At 41.2% G+C, this 17,480-nt stretch overlaps 1 protein-coding gene across 2 annotated transcripts in view; it reads left to right on the top strand.

The window, feature by feature from the left end:
* The window catches only part of LOC142557040 (lipid scramblase CLPTM1L), a 63,412-nt gene extending 46,493 nt beyond the window's left edge, over positions 1-16,919 (top strand). For both annotated transcript variants that reach the window (XM_075668590.1, XM_075668595.1), the window contains exons 12-16: positions 2,872-2,954; positions 4,361-4,395; positions 8,663-8,763; positions 11,535-11,650; positions 15,914-16,919. In XM_075668590.1, coding sequence (XP_075524705.1) covers positions 2,872-2,954; positions 4,361-4,395; positions 8,663-8,763; positions 11,535-11,650; positions 15,914-15,995 — 417 coding nt within the window. In that variant the 3' untranslated portion in view covers positions 15,996-16,919. The remainder of the gene's footprint in view (positions 1-2,871; positions 2,955-4,360; positions 4,396-8,662; positions 8,764-11,534; positions 11,651-15,913) is intronic.
* The last annotated feature ends 561 nt before the right edge of the window (positions 16,920-17,480 follow it).

The following is a 17,480-nucleotide window of genomic DNA, read 5'->3' as shown; positions in this document are numbered from 1 at the left end:
GGCATATACCCAGTGGCATATAACCAGCGACCCAAGTTCGCATGAAGGAGGTTCATTTAAGAGCAAAACATAGCTATTGTCACATACTCAGTGGCCTAAGTTAGTCCAGCAGTTGGTTTTGAACCCTGTTCCCTCAGCACGGCAGCCCGATGCTCTAACCATTTGACCATGGACTACACAGTGCCACAGATTGGTGGGAAAATGGTTCAAATCACAGACAGACAGACAGGCATGTGCGTACGCACAGTTAGCCCCTGGAAAGTGCATGAAGTACCCGAAGAATGCTAATCGCATTATAACATAAGGCACAGCCATCAGTGCACAGACGCTCGCGGGGTTGTTTCTGCTGGAACTACAAGGGCGCTACCACATGATTCCACTTCACCAACAAGGAGGCGTGGATAAGCCCCGGGTGGGAAGATAAAAGAATGGTGCTGCCTTTAGTTTTATTCAGGGAGCTTAGCTCACCAAGCGCCATCATGTGGTCAAGAATGTCATCAAATATTCCGCCGTGTTGCAAGGAAGCCAACTTTACGGACACAACATTGACTTTTCGTTTTATTTAGTGCCCTCGACATCGCGACCCAGCGCTAATGAGAAGCAAAGACACATTTTATCCATTGGCTATAGGGTATCGGAAAATAACGGTTGTGTTCTCTTGTGCAGTGAAGTGGTTTGAACCATGTCATGACACAACTTGTGTTGCAATATGACGGGATGTAGAGCATCAACTGTTCAATCCGTGTGGAAAGTGGAAAAGCCTTTTTGTACGAAAGAAGATTGTTGACATGCATGAAATGCATGGCATGTATACATATGACATGATATATGTGACATGAGTGATATGTCTTAGGTGACAGGGATGACATGACAAGAAAGACATGCATGCATGACATAAATGGCATGACATGGATTATATATCATGACATGGTAAATGCTGTACGTACAGTACATGACATGCATGCATGCCATAACATGCTTGAGATGACATAAACATGAATTGCATGCATGACAAGAATGAGAAGGGAAATAGAGGGGCTCTATTTCCGTTAACCGCGGCCATATAAAGCCAAGGAAAGCATAGGAATAATTAGCTTGGTTGAAATAGAAATGTAGAAAATAATTAGGAAAAGGGAAAATGACGGTGGACGAAAAGATAACTTGTTGCCAATGGGAAATAAATGCACAACCTCCGCATTACATGTGTGTTCCACTACCAATTGTGCTACGGCAATGGCCATCAATTCATCGTATATCTTGAGCATTTATGTGTATTATCTCTAGCCCTAGGAGTGTTAGTGTGGAAGTGTTCATGTGTTACATGACGCCACCATGCAAAAAAGGATGTTCCACATCCGCCCGCCATGGCCCTGAGTCGCACAGGCTGACTCCCACGGCTATATCTAGTATACATAAATAACCAAGATGGATGACAAATTGATGGCTGTTGCCATAGCACAGTTGTTAGTGCAATGCACATGTAATGCGGAGGTTGTGGGTTCGTCTCCTACTGGCATCAAGTTATATATTTGTCCACTGTCATTTTCCCTTTTCCTCATTATTTTCTACATTTCATTTTAAACAGCAGCTGGATTATGCTTTCCTTGGCTTCATTGTCTGTTGGCTTTATAATGTCATGCATGACAAGAATGATATGCACAATCACAAGCATTGTGTAGGCAAAGATGTGCATTTGGGCACCGGCACTCGCATGGCAGGCACGAGTAAAGAAGAGGAGATAGAAGTAAAGCAGACATCCTGGCGGATGGCCGAGTGTCTGCTTCACTCTCTCGTTGCAGCATATACCTAGTGGCCCAAGCTAGGAGACAACATGTGCCACTGGGTCAGAGTAAGAGGATATATAGAGAGACAGATAGAGACTCAAAGTGCCTAAAGTAGGCAAAGAATACTCTTCTCATTAATGCATGGAGCAGCGTTTATCCTTTACTGCGCTGTGCTAGGCTTGGCTCCTGCGCCTACAAGGAGTGCCTTTATAGCATGGCTTTGCAACAAAATACCGTTCCTTTGCACAACTCTGCTTTCCCTGGTATCATATGCAGGGACATTAGTCAGGGATTGTCATTGCTAAGGAAAATAAGTGAGGCTAGGTTCGTAGATTAGACTTCCAGAATACCGAATAGGTTGCTTTTACAGCGCGTGAAGACTTGGTATGCAAAGAAACAATGTAAATGATGCAGACGAGTGGGAAAACAACTTCTGAATTCCGACACCAGCTCCAACAATGTTGTAGGTTATGGGAACTCCTGGTTGAGGCTAATTAAGTTTTTATTTATTAAGGAAAATTACATTGCATTCATAAAGCTTTAAAATAATCAGCCTGAGCTTAGATTTTGCATGGATTTCTTAATACGCTCTTTTTGCCCTTTTACATCGGGTCACATGCCTGTGTGCTGCAGTTACTGGCAGGACCGGCTGCTGACCCCATTGAAGTGTAGGAAAAGAATATACTCAAAAAGAAAATAATCATTACAAAATAAATTCTTCACATCCCTTGTCAACTTCCTTGACAAAAGATTGAAGCATTTAACTCCACAAAATGCCTTGAAATGTGTGACATCATGCTAGTGTTATCAGCACTATTTGAGAAAAGAAGCTTGGTTGCCTTTTTTATTTTTTTTAGTCATCTTTATCTGCCAAATAAATGCAGGGAGTTTAAAGAGTAATGTAGTATCCTATCTTGGGGTGGGGGGGGGGGGGGACTTCATGTTCAGCATTCCTTTAGTTTAAAAAAATGAAGAATGAGACCCTTCGTGACTTCTTAGTGTAGCCTCGCTGCAGACATTTGTTGCTGTGCAATCACATTTTTGTTGCTACATTTGTACTGTCATCTGTTCTTTTCCTCTTCTCCAGGGCATGAGATACCTATCCTACTTGCTCTACCCACTCTGCATTTGGGGGGCAATATACTCCCTTTTGTACCAGTCATATAGAAGGTGAGCAGGAATTAATGAACTTGTACTTACACAGAGCTATTTGGCTTTTGCAGCAGGAGCGTTTATTTACTGTACAGGCTTCTTGTAAGCCTGCATGGTTGCAATGCTGTATTAGTAGATGCATGTGAATGTTCTGATCTTTCAAATTAAAAGCTGAATATTGAGGCACTTAGACTCACTCTTCAATATTAATATTACGGGCAGTATTGACAAGAACATATCATGATGATGCGGTGTTTAATGACGCTAGGGCAATATGGTATTCTAATGGCAGCTGATGTTTTTTTAGTGGAAACTGCCTTATTTAAAACCTTCTGGGTGAGATAGCGCAGTTATGACACATCAGCTGAATTACTTGAGGAGGCAGACATTACCGGCACGTGAAACCAGGTCATGTTAGCTAATTAACAAAGTTTCACTAGTTATTGTTCACTTTAAGACGCATGTTTCAATTGTGGAAGTGAAACCGAGCAGTAAGGAAGTCATAACCATTTAGTGGGGATTGTGTGCTTAGCATCACTTTCAAGAAATATGTCCTCAAAATCTGTGGCAAAATGCTTGGATGTTCTACTTAGCACTTATCAGCATTTAATTTTTTACATAGTGAGTGTCTTCAACATTCCACAGGGAGTGTTGAAGAAGACCCACTGGAAGTTAGCTACCATGGAGCAAGATAGAAATGCCAACTTCCCATATAAGGTGTTCATGCTAGTGTCCCAGTGAAGTCAGCTTTGTGATGCAGTGTGTAGACGGTGCTGAAATTTGTCTTCAGCAACCAAGAACAACCACGCAGCGGGTGCCTTTGCACTTCTGCAACGCAGGCTAGGCTATGCACTCCAAAGCACAACCATAGGCTAATTTTGTGCAGTACTGCTGCATTTCATGATGGTAGCATATTGCAACAGGCCTCCTTCTCGTGCACTTGTTGAATTTACTTCTTGCATTGCTAATATGTCAGTGTGCACATTTGCTTCCAGCAGATAGTGAAGAGAGAAAGGCTAGAAGTATAGGCAAACATAGAGGAGTGCAGAGGAAGTGAGCATGGTAGAAAGTAAGGTGGGTTGTGCCACCAAGACATTTGGGTGGTGCACCAAATTCATTGTGGCATAAGTGAGCCTACGCTTTCGTCTATCTTCCTCTGTGCTTACTTTAGCACTTTTGTAAGTGTCAGAGATGCATACCTTAAAGTAGGGAAAACACGGGGGAGGCGTGAGATGAAAATTCAAGGCGATGAGCATAAAGAGAACAAGGTAAAAGCGGGAGCCAACGTTTCGACAAGTGGACTTGTCTTTTTCAAGTCCACTTGTCGAAACATTGGCTTCCGCTTTTACTTTGTTTTAGTTTTGCTCATACCTTAAAGTAAACATACAAAGCATAAGGCCTTTCTTTTCTTTCTCATTTCTTAGCTGGTACTCCTGGTGCATTCATAGTCTCGCCAATGGTAAGTTATGCACATTAACTTTGTTTGTTTGTTTTTCTATACTAACAGTCCTTGTTGTTTACTTGTGTGAGCACCGAATTGGATCTTCATATTTAGCCGAACTATAAGTGCTCTTGGCAGTAGACCAGTCATCTTGGCTCCTCAATCTATAGGTCCAAATAAAGTGCATGCAGGAGCGTTCTTCCTGGCTGGAAACTGCAATTTTTTCAGTTTTTGTTTCTTTATCTTAATTCACTTCTGTTTCATCGCTTCCTTTTTATACTTTCTCTACTGCTCATGAAAAGAATAGGGCATCAAATAAGCATCCCAGAAATCTCATTCTCTATCATCACCTTTCTTTTACTAGCTTTTGGTCCCACTAAAAATTTGCAAAAGCCTAATCTTATCTTTTATTGTGCATGAATATAAATGCCATCAGGCAGCTGGCTGGGATCAACAGACTCTGACGTTTGAAATAAATGTGTTGTTATATCTTAACACAGCCAAGGGCAGTAATTAGACCTTTACCACAAGGCAACCCCACCCATTCATCAGCACCTATCCAGAAGTCAATGTAGCGTTCACTTCTGTTGACAGGTCAACAAAAGACCCCTCTGCCTGAACCTGACAACCTCAACTAATTGGCGAAAAGGGCCAACTTCAAATGCTATCGTGGGAACGGCTTCGACCTTGGAATCCCAGGTTGCTAAAAATGCAGGGGCAAAGTTAGAGCATTGGAGGTGGAGTTCGGCTGAATGGTGCGATATCATGGGCAGGATATTGAGACCAATTCGATGATTGTGATTGGCTGTGATACAGTCATCAGATTCCCTAGTCTATCACCTAGTGAAGATGACGGTATTGAAAGTGGAGACTTTTGGTGCAGTGAAAGGGCTGACATGTCCTGATATGAACTCAGATGTTTCATGTGCTCCTACCTAGAGTGGGCTTCCTATCTGGAGCCAGTGTAAGTAATGTAAAATAAACCATTTTTCCTTCATTCCTACTACTGGACGTACTCGTTGATGGGCTTGGTGGATTCCTCGCTCAAACGCCACCTCAAGCCGCAGCAGTGTTCAAAAATTAGAGAAGAAATCCATCATCATAACAGGATGGGAAGAATGCCATGAAAAGCATGTGTATTTGTTTGATGTGCACCCTTAGTTCAGTAAGATGTTCGAGATTTTCACTTTAGAAGACATTTGTTGCACTTCTCATGATCTGTACACTGATGTACAGATCATGAGTAGGTTGGCTTTTAGGTTTCTTTCACTTAATTTTTTTTTCCTGTCCCAAATGATCCATACCTAGCAGGGGATAAAATACAGTTCTTGGTGAACTTCTGGGCTGCCCCTCTATAAGAGACAGTTCTTGTATAATGATTGATAAACCTTGCATATGCTCTTAGATAGAGGCTCTCTCTCTCTCTCTTGTAATGAATTACTTGCATAATGAATACCCCTACAGCGAAGACTACTGGTACAACAAATTTGCCTGCACAATGAAGTAATTTCGGCATGGCATTTCCCCAGTGGCTGATTTGTTGCCTTACAATGAATGCACCAGTACTGCCACTGAGCTGTGATGTGCACGGGGTGTGCCGGCCAGCAGAACAGAGACTGTGAGAGGGTCTGGATTTAGCAGTAGCTGTGGTAGTCACAGGTCGACAAAATAAACAGAACTCACCCAGACTCAATCCGTTATCATATTTTTTCTTAGGGCTCACTTGGACTCACACTCGCCAAAATTATACTCAGCCGCCCACTTGGACTCAGAAGCACTACAACCAGACTCAGGCAGGCCTACTTACTAACAGACTCGCACTCAGTCAGGCTTACTAATATTCATGAAATTACTGACACACTTATGTTAATGAAATCATTGGCTCAGAGTCCGTTCACGCTCCATGGAATTGCCCATTTATTCACTTGATTCGGACTCGCAAGTTTAAAACTGATCTGAATCACCAGCTCTCTAACAGCGTTACTGATTCAGAACAAAATCGGAGCTTGCTTCAGAGTCACACTCACATTTCCTTGCACGTACTGCGATACACTGACTTTCACTCTCAAGTTTGCTCACATGCTTGTGCTCATTCATGCTCATAATAACGACCACTCCCACTCATCAGCATTCAGTGATACTCAAATTCATGTCCGTTTGCACTGATTAACACTCATGCTCTGGTGCACTTACACTCACCTTCAGGCATGTGTACTTCCTTCCCCTTACACCTGCCGAGTCAGTGTCAATCTAGGTGAGCCCCATGCCCCCAGTGTGTTTGAGTGTGTGCGCAACTGAGTGATCCTAGGTGAGCACGAGTGGACGTGAACTTAGTGGGACAATGTGAATTGGACCTTTTTTAGGTTTGGGATTCTGAGTTAGCAAGTCTGTGTCACATGTAGCTTTACATTTTTTTTGAGTTTGCAAGTTTAAATGTGAAGCTGAATCTCCGTGATCCCCAATGAATCCCCAATGTATTCACGAGGGGTGTGCGTTGGATCCAGTAAGCTTGAGTGAGGAAATGTGAACAAAGTGCTTTTTCTTTAGTCAGAGTTTTAGGACATGAGCTGTTGGATGGTTAATTGTGTAGCGAAGTTCTTATGAAGTGTACTTGAGCTACTACACTGATTTGTATTGTGTGTATACCCTACACTGACGCTGTGAAAATTTTTTCTAGTGCACTTCTCTAGCATGCACCACTCATGCGCTTTCATCTACACATTGTTTGCACAGATGTGCTCTTTATTCTAAAAGGCAGGAAGAGGAAGAAAAACAAGCAAAAGCTCTCATTGTCTACGCATGCGCTAACCGACCCCTCACACACACACGCACATCACCAATTGCATCGTGCTTACCATGGTATTATTGTGCCTCACCGGCAACACTTGCTTTTTTCCCCTCCCGGGAATCTCTTTGTGTCATTTAAATGGTGTTGAACTGGAACAAGTACCTGTTCGGTTCTGGTTCAACGTCTTCCAATTTTGTTCCAGTTCAGTTTCAGTACGAAAAACTGGTTTGGTTCGGGGCACTCTGTCCTTGGTCTCCCGTGTTGCTTGTACTCAAAATGTCTTATATACCTTGACTTGTGCATGTATCCAAACTATTTTTCAGTGCCCCCTGACATAAGGTCAAGATACTTATGACCTTCAGAGTCAGCAACGTTTGTTGAAGCATGTGTGGTTGGGAGAGAAGCGCGGGACAACCAGCATGTCATTGATGTTTCTTTTGTGGCCATGGCAAGGGTGTGAGGAAGAATATTCACACCAAATGTCAATTAACTTTTATTAGAAGCACCATTACAGCTACCCATAGGTCAGCAAAATAAACTGAACTCACTCAGACTCGCTTACAAAATATATTTTTGCTTAGGGCTCACTCGAACTCAGATTCACCAAATTCCATTCAGCCGTGCTCATCCAGACTTGGACACCACAATTCTAATTGGCTGGATTCACTCAAAATTCTGACTCGCACCCCAGGACTCACTTGAGCTCAATCAGGATCAGACTCATGGGTCACTCTGAGGGAGTTGACTCTTGAGTGAGTTTAGCTACCTATGGTCGTAGCCAGACCCCATTTTCAGCCTCTAGCAAGAAATAAAAGAAACCAGAAGCCCGCATGCATGACCAAACATTTTGACAAATGGCAATAACATTCTGTGAGCCTTGATACCTTAAAGGCAGGCTGCAGTCACACATTCCGTTGAATGGAAGATGCAAACGAAAATTAGCTGTTTTTATGACTAATTATCTCTTGAATTTATGTTAAAGATTTATTTTGCTGAATGTCCTTAGCCTGCTCTCTTGTGAGCGGTATGGTATGTAATCCTCACAACAAAGTGAAGTGTAAAGTGAAGTATTTTGAAGGTCCCAAGTGCTTTGTTATAAAGGTATTTGACTGTACTGCCATTTCTGCAAAGTGAATTCCTGATTGGCATTCCTGATTTCTGGCAATAGACAATGCCACAGAGTTTATCATTGGCTATGCCTTGGCCGTGTACTGGGACTGCAGAATGCTCTATTCCAAAGTCTCCTCGAGGGCATTCATGTAGGCTGTATCCATTTTGCATATGTCCAGTGTCCATGCAGACAACTGAAATACTGCACTAAAAGATTAATAAAGCCACTCAATGTACACCAGCGGCTTAGTATTTACTTCATATAAAGCCGTGGTGCCAGCACAAAAAAAAAAGGGTTAAGAACACTGTGTGTATGTGTGCGTGCATGTTTTCCACAGCTCTCATATTTTTCTGCATGGTGTTTGTTTACCTTTGTTACTGCTGCAGGAGTATATGCCTTTGGGTTTTTGTTCATGCTGCCCCAACTATTTCTCAACTATAAGCTGAAGTCTGTGGCCCATTTGCCCTGGAAGGTGTTCATGTATAAGGTGAGGCATCTCTGCTGTTGAGCAGTGCTGGTTTATGTCATAAACAATTGAGTGTTGCTTCAAATTGATCCAAATCTAAAAACTGAAACTAAGCCGAAATTGCTTGAGGGGACAAGGGAGGAAGCACACCACATATGTGCAGATTCGTAACTAGTTTTAATCTGAAACATGCTACATATAAATGATTGACTGAGGTGCACATGTCTTCATATATGAATGGGGGAAAAAAATTACTATACGTCACAAAGTAGTATTTTCCACACGTCAACATGCAATCTATCATGCTACGTAGATATGAAAAATCGTGATCTTTGAGTACTATGCATTCTTCTTTTACTTTTCTAACATAGCATGCTTCCGCTATTTAGTGGTTCAATTGTGCCTTTCTCCTCGTGAGGATACGTGCGCTTGAATATGCTGGGGTACATCTGCATTCTTGGCGATGTACAGTCAGGTGAAATAAAGCTGTGTTTTCAGGGACAGTTTATGTTCCCGAAGGAAAGTGTTCATGCAAATTCCACTTTTCCCTTGCATTTTATTGCATCTTTATGGCCAGATCTAATAATTTACCAAGAAATTGCATCATATTACTTACCATAGCAAGTTCCATTGCTAAGTTCTCATTTAAGGCTGACCTCAACATACAAAAAAAAGAATATTACTCAAAACCTAATATCTATTGTTTTTCTTATGGTGATTCAGTTCAAAACAGGAACAAAAGCAAATTTGCAAATCTGTGGCAATAACGAAGCCTTGAAGATTTCTGCTGCTTAATATTTCTCGTCAACATTGCAGGGAAAGAGCACATGCAGTTGTGCTGAAGGTGCAACCAATTTTCTGAAAAGAAAAGCACCCAATGCGTTATATAGGAGGTCCCAATTCAGTCTCTGACCCTGGGACCTCCTCCTGTATATTACATGTTGTAATGACTTTGTATACAGTAATAAAATTTTATTCTGGTTCTGATTCTAAAGTGAAACCTTATAACAAAACTGGTTATAATGAACTAATGCCTATAATGTCATAATTCCCCTTAAACTTTCCGTAGAAAATTTGTGCCTTTAAAATCTCATTTTAATGAAGCTAAATTTCCTAGAAATGAATATAACAGCCTTTTTAGTCCAGAACGATGATTCTCTGATAATTTTGCACAGATCAAGCACAGTTAAGTTCCTTTTGTCTTGCACTGACGTTCTTGGCGACCGCTTGGTTTATCAGTAGCTTGGGAGCATGTCATTGAAGTGCTGCATGCCTCTCATTTTGTACTAAACTGACTGCATGGTGCCACTGTAAAGAAATGCCTTTTAGTTGTTGTTTAGAAGCATCCACTTGCATCCAGCGACAAGCATTATCCTGATGAAAGAACATTTCTTCAGAGTAGTGCAGCTCCTGGTCATGTTAATGGAATAATAAAAGAGTATTTTTCCTTCATGAACTTGTAAAAATCCACATTTTCTTTTAAAAATTGGATGCATCAATGCCACTTCTGTACTGCACGCTATCCTGAGCTGAAATGAATATCGATATTTGTTGAGTCTATAAAGCCATGTATGTAGTGGTGTGCACAAAAAAATTCATAATTTTTTAGACATTGTGGAGATTAGACATTTTAGACATTAGACATTAGACTTGAATTATTTGGGAAAACTCTACACTGTCCAGTGCGCTGCCATGATTTCTTTAAAGAAAAATCCGGAATGGTCGTGTGACACATTAGTAATGCCTGTCCTGGAACGACCCAGAAGGGTCAGTGATAAATAGAGAATTGTTGAATAAATTAGTCAGCCGTTGCTGAAAACACAATGCATGTGCAAGGGAACGTGTTGCACTCGAAACAGTATTTAGTATGGTTGTAAGCATTTTTGCTACTGCCATTGGTGTTAGTTTTGCAAATGCTGCTGCATTGTTAAACCCACCAATGAAGTTAGACTAGATAATTGTGTAGTTGGCACTGAAATTGGGATTCTGTTTAAGAGAAGTGCTTACTGCTCCTGTGTGATTATCAGTTCTGATGGGTCACCATTTGGCTCTTGCATTTACTTCTTACAATCAGTTTTGTGTTAATGCCTTATTCGTAAAAAGTGCACATTGCCGCAATGGATGTGGCGAAGAATGCTGCCACATGTGTGGCAGCTGGGGTGTTTTTCTGAGTGCTATGAAACTCTGAAATGGACCTGCTATCACTGGCATGAAAGCAACATTAATGTCATGGCATGCCCCGCTCCTTGTCCCAGCAATCGACATCACACACCAAGAGCCTGAAGGCAGTTGACACGCCCTCTACTGTTAGCATCCACAAGCTTATTTTTCTTAATACTGGGTGTGTAGTTCCCGGGGAACGACCTTTCATGGTCCACTCATGTTGATAAACTAAAATGAGAATGATCTAGAGCTATTGGAGCTATGTACAGGGTATGAGCACCTATTTCAAAATGAACAAAAGAGACCCCATATTACACAGTTACAATTAGGTTGCAGCATACTAGTCTGGGGTCTGAACACACTGAGAAACTACAATAAATTAATAGTCTTACAGGAAAAAAACCTTTCCCATCTTCAAATGTTACCATAGAAACAGAAGATATATTTAAGAGTCAGAAGACACCAGAACACATTTGAGGATATGTATGAGAAAAGAAACAATAATAAAAGGAAAGGGATTGAAAAGGAATCACCTTCCTTTTAACATTTTTTTTAAGTGATTACTTCCAAAAAATCAGTGCAGATTTTCTACTCTGCTGCTAAACTCTTTCTCGTTCATTTCTTTGCAGGCATTTAATACTTTCATTGATGACCTGTTTGCATTCCTCATTACAATGCCAACAGCTCATAGGGTGGCTTGCTTCAGAGATGATGCAGTATTCCTAGTCTATTTATACCAGAGATGGTAAGTTGTCTGAAGTCACTATGGTGACATCCTTCTACAGTAGATAGATTTCCTGCAGTGTGAACTCTGTGAACTCAAATTATCTGATAAGCTGAGCAGTTTGGGGACCTTGGTTTAGTTTCTCATAGGCTTATCACAAATAATTCTTAATTATAGTGGACCATTTCACTTTTTCACATTGGTTGAAGTGCAGCACACAAAATGCAGCACAATGCTCTTTGTGCTACATTTCTTAGCATCCCACAGAGTGACTGTTATATATTGCTGCTGTGTTGATTTCAACCAACAAGAAATAATAACAAAAACGGAAAGATTGAGGCCATGATAGTGGAGGGTTCTTGGCAATAGACTGGCTATGAACGTTCAGTCACACCCAGTCATTGAGAATTATGCTGTGCAGTTACGCTTCTATCTTAGCGTGTAAGACAAGATGTGGGACTACGAGTGATGGAACCTCCTCTCAAATCATGGTTGTGGCACTTAAAACCTCAGAATCTAATCTAATCTAAAAACCTCCACTTCACTATACCATGTGTGGGCATTCTATGCATGATTAGCAAAAATGGCTGCATTCATCCTCACCACCTGTCAACAGACTATGGCAATACGTTGACAGTGCACCAGTTACCACATGCTACAAATATGGCAGTTTGATGTTTAGTAAATCTTTCAGTTCATTTTATACTTGCTGATGTCTGAAAGGGTCCTAACAATGTACCTGTCAGAATAAACTTTGGCACTGTGCATTGAGATTGAAATGTAGCATGACATCATTGTTATCAACAATTACTAGGTTCAAATGGGCATTTGTGCAAAGGTTTTACTAGCTAACATGATGACACCATCATCTCCCTTTGCTAGTAAGGTGACTGTGCACTGTATCGCTGCAGATAAGAAACACAACATACTGTGCATTTGTGTGTTCCTTTGCACACTACTACTCACATTGTTGCTGTTTATGTATTGTACATCCCTACATTAACCAGATTTTCTAGAAACAAATAAAACTGGAAATGCTCCTCCCTAAAGAAGTTCTACGAAAGCCAGAAGGTCATGTGTGCTTAGGTAGCTGTTTTCCAGGGCGTCAATGCAGACAAAATGTGACCATCGCAAACGTTCTGCCATCACTTTTTGTATAGATGAAAGAAATGACCATCCTTGTCACATGACTTGTCAAAAGATGGGATCAATACATTGGCACAAGTTTTTCAAAAGTTATCTGCCAGGGATTATCATTCACTTGGATGGTTAGCAAAGAAGACATGGGTAGTCAGTGTAGGCATCTGCATTTTTTTTACTCTCTGTTAGCACCACCTTTATTTACAAACATGCAGCTTGTCTATGAAGAAGCTGCAGAATGCCACAAGAAAATTCAGTAGTGCCACTGTCTCCCTCGGCCCTATTGAATGACGGGCGTCTATAAGCTGGTGGAAAAATTAGCACAATTATGACGAACCTGGTTGTCAATAATTTTGCAAATAGAATACCTTGGAACAAGGTTTCGAAATTCTTTTTGTTGTTGTTTTTCTTCTTCTTCTTTCTGAAAATGTCTGCATTTGATCTCTTCACCTTTACACTATGGTGTAGAAGTTGTTCCTTTTTCCTTCTCCTTGTATGGCAGCATGCAATCTATACATTCACACAGCTTTTCAGTGTGAAGCATGCTATGGGGCAGATACTATACTCATTTGCTTTGCGAGTTGCATGTGGCAGTGAGGACTTCACATTTTAGCTAACATTGTGTGCCAACTATTTATTGAAACAAATTGCACATGTTATGCTTGTTGTGAACTAGAATAATTCACTTTGAACCTTTGTAGCCTTCTCTTTTCTGGCCAAAGCTCTATTTTACTTTTCTGACATGGCTTTTATCTGCTAAGGCTTGTGGATTGATATTGAGGTGCTATATAGAGACACTTGCATCCAGAAAAATTGCACATTCTCAAGCAGAATAATGTTTGGCCTTTTGCTAATCTTTAATTTTTTGTGAATGCATAATCTCTGAATTCAGTGATATTACAAGTCTAAGAGATGTCTTGCGTGTACACCGTTGGGTATAGCGATAGGAATTACCTATAGGAAATGCTGACAGCGGCGAATTTTTTCAATGAAAAACACAGCACCGAACAGCAAGACGCTTAATAGCGAATGTCGAAGTAGCTAGGCCTAGCATTGCCCCGGTGGTGACGGGCTGCAAGTGGACTCGCATGTGAGAGCGCTGGTTCGAAACGGTGAGATAATCAAAATGGCAGTGGTGCTGGCCTTTATTAATGCCGTTTCGGACCTGCAGTCATGACAAAAAGTCCGGAAAATCATACAGCAATGGGTTGTTGCACCCAAAATTTTAGACGTTCTTATACATTGACTGTATAGAGTACATGGTGGTGCTGCAAAGCTGTCCAAGTTATCGGGCATGTCTGGAAAATCGGGCGTTGATTGTATAGGCTTTCGTACTGTGTGTGAGGTATTAAATGGAAAGCCTTCTTTAGGTTACAGCTTGAGTACATGATAATTACCAGCACAATTGTAAATGCAGCCTATATTTTCAAATACCAGTAAGCATGGGCTCTAAATATTGTTGTCACAAATGGCTAGAGGCTAGCTTTGACGTGCAGGTTAGTCAACATAAGGTACCAGCCCACGAGATTTTATCCAATAGCATAAAACGGTGCACATTTCGACCAGTTGGAGCAGAGCAGTTAGAATCTGCAGTGATAACGCAGGACAACAAGCAAGAATAGGACAGGATGACAAGCTGACCTATACCCATGTAGTTTATTAGCGGTGCAGTTGTGAAAAAGCACCACTGTTATAGTATGATGCTTTTCCAGGCAATAAACCATACAGCTCCAATTGATGGCTTTAGAAAAAGGCATGTCCTCGAGGGCTGCTGCTTGGGCATTATGGAAATCTTGAGGGAAGGCACTTCGTCGTCTGCTTCACTTGCAGCCACCCGCATAGGATGTGCCTCGTCTAACTGGAGTCAAGCCTTTCTTCTACCGTCTTAGCTAACCATAGCAGAACAGGTTAGAAAGATAAGCACGGCACAAGTGGCCACAAAATTCCATCTGTGTTCCGCAGCCATCACATCACTGTGCAATCAGTGCACCGATCAGTGCACCGAGTGCATCCATGCCCCAGTGCCTACTTTTAGCCTGCCTGGTGTATGCAGCGAAGCTCGTGAGTCGTGACCTGCTTTTGCTAAATCCATGAAACACATAGCCCCAACACACTGCTGAGAGAACAGTGGCACTCCATCAGAACATGAAGTTTTACGTACACTACCACTTCGTTGCATTTCGGCTGTCTATAGTAGAAATTCTGACAGTAATCAGGTTTAAAGCAATTTGGCTCATAAACAGTTCCTTCTGGGGCTTTTAGCCCCAGTGTGTGTTATGCACTGAAATATGCTTCATGCCATTTAGAATATGGAAAATGTTATTTTGAATGGATATCTGTGAATCTGTCTTTTAACACATTTTTGACAAGTTGCCAGAGGCCACCAGCGGATTCCATGTAAACATTGCCTGCCGCTCGCGCTTTCTTCCAAGCAAGCGTGTGCTGAAAAATACACCTTGGTGTATACTGGGAACAGCTACGAGGTTCCTGCAAGTGTGTGTTTTACCTTTAAGAGCACATGAGAGCACACTGTTTAACAAAATGCTGCACAACCCCGATTTATAACAGCAGCTGTCTGATCATATTTACAAGCCTTTCACGCATTTTGGGGGCCAACAACTTCTCAGACAGTTCTCACGGAACAGTGCCTGTGTCAGCTAGTATAGCCGAAGAGCCCATAAAAAAAGAATGTCAGCTGCTGACTCTACACATTTCTGTGCATAGTGCCAGCATGTGCAGACATTACGAGACATTTCATGCCTGTTGGAAGTGCGAGCCAAAGTTTGCTCATGTTGCCACACCCACATGCCTGGAGCTATTTCACCCGGAAAGACCAATCAGAACACACAGTTGTTCGAGTGTTTCAATGGCGAGAGGGCTCACCGCAGGACCCTGCGGCGGCCACAATATCGTAACTGTGCAACACATGGCTTTCAATATCAAAGTTGACCCTCAAAATTCCCATAATGTCCTTGGCATCACAAGTGGCATTGACTTTTCTAATGTTATCAGCCGATTGTTGTGTCCTTTCTCCTGCTAGTTGTACCTTGTTAATGTAGTTGATTTAGTTGCTTCATCAATTGTGTAATGGATGCATATCTTGAAATTGTCTGATTACTTGTTTCTCCTTTGAATTGCTGCAAGGTTGTATCCTGTGGATAAAAGCCGTGTGAATGAATTTGGGGAAAGCTTTGACAAATCACCAGAGAAACCAAAAAAGGAATGAGCCATCTTGCATTTACTGCGCATGGACCACAGCCTGCAAAATAGTCCATGGGCCTGTCCAAAACCCTTTATTGTGTTCTCTGACATCAAGGGACACTCCACATTCCAGTTCTCTGAGGCCAGAACACCTTTTTATTGCAATGTGTTCACTCTACTTTCCAGCTGGACCTTAACAATGATTTTACCTTTGAAAATGTCATGTGTGGTAGGTTTGCAAGAAACATGCTGGCTGAAAGTTTCACTATCACATGTGGGAGATTGGCCAAAAAGCTTCATTAATATTTATGGTATTTGGATGTACCTAACCAGTGCCCTACTTTGGTACTTCATTGAAAACAAATTAGTATTTCTTTTTCTTCATAAACATTGTGCTTTGTGAGCAGGAAAGTGGAGAATGTGTCATGCATGCATACCCTGCTGCAAGTGCACTATAGTTTTGTTTTGGTATCTTTGAATACCTTGATACTGTATTGTAGCAAAAAAAAAAAAAAGAAAAGGAAGGTGAGAGATCTTGTTGGTGTCAGCGTGATCAGCATGCCATATGCACACTCAGTAGATTTAAAATACTTGCTCTCATTATAGAATGAAAACAGCATGGGTTATTTTAATGTTGCTAGAGAAAAATAAACTGTTTTAACTCATGCAGAATTAAAAAGAGCAAGCACTTATGTCATTTAAATAACTGGTTCAGTCAGTATAGTAATTAGTGGAAAATTCCTAAATGGGTGACCTGTTAGCATCAGTGTAAGATGGTTATAGGGCTTCATGTTTGTCTGCAAGGTTAGGGTGCAGGTAACTTGCATTCACACTGGCACTTAGAAATTGTCTTTCAGCATGTTATCATTTCTATCCATGAAACTTGACATTTTGTAAGGTTTATGGCTGGTGTACTGAATTGGAATAATAAAATGAATTGTTGCTCAGACTGTTTGTTTGTTTGTGGGCGTGGAGTGATTGGGGTAAACTCAGAATACCTATATTGTAGTTGTAGCAGAGCCAATTTCTACAATATGAAAGCTAATTTCCGTCTGCATGATGATTCACTATGAGGTGATTTGAACAGAGAACTGTTTATGTATGGCAATTCTCTCTTAGCTTATTTGAACAAAGGACCGCTGAACAAACAGCAACTGTTGTTTTCCTTGGCAGTGAGCTGATCATGTCACTGGAAACTAGCAGTGCCTGAATTTTTCATTACATAATATAATATGGCAGAAAATATTGAATGTTTTTTGATAAAAACAAGGATGCTAGTTAATGTTACTGAAACGTGAACGTAATGAAACGTAATGAATAAATGTGAAACCTAATGTTACTAAAACGTGAACACAAGAAGGAATAAAAGAGACAACTTGTCCCAACTTGACCCCGCAAACTCAAATTCCCAACCCTTAGTAACTTGCTCAGTTGTTCTGTGCTAGTTAACCTCGTAGCCAAGAAAATCAGTTGGAGAGGGAGGACTATGCAATTAAGGGGATGTTAATTG

This window comes from Dermacentor variabilis, chromosome 1, assembly GCF_050947875.1.
Source record: "Dermacentor variabilis isolate Ectoservices chromosome 1, ASM5094787v1, whole genome shotgun sequence".
Classification (NCBI taxonomy): Eukaryota; Metazoa; Arthropoda; class Arachnida; order Ixodida; family Ixodidae; genus Dermacentor; species Dermacentor variabilis.
This window is presented reverse-complemented; position numbering and strand designations above follow the sequence as displayed.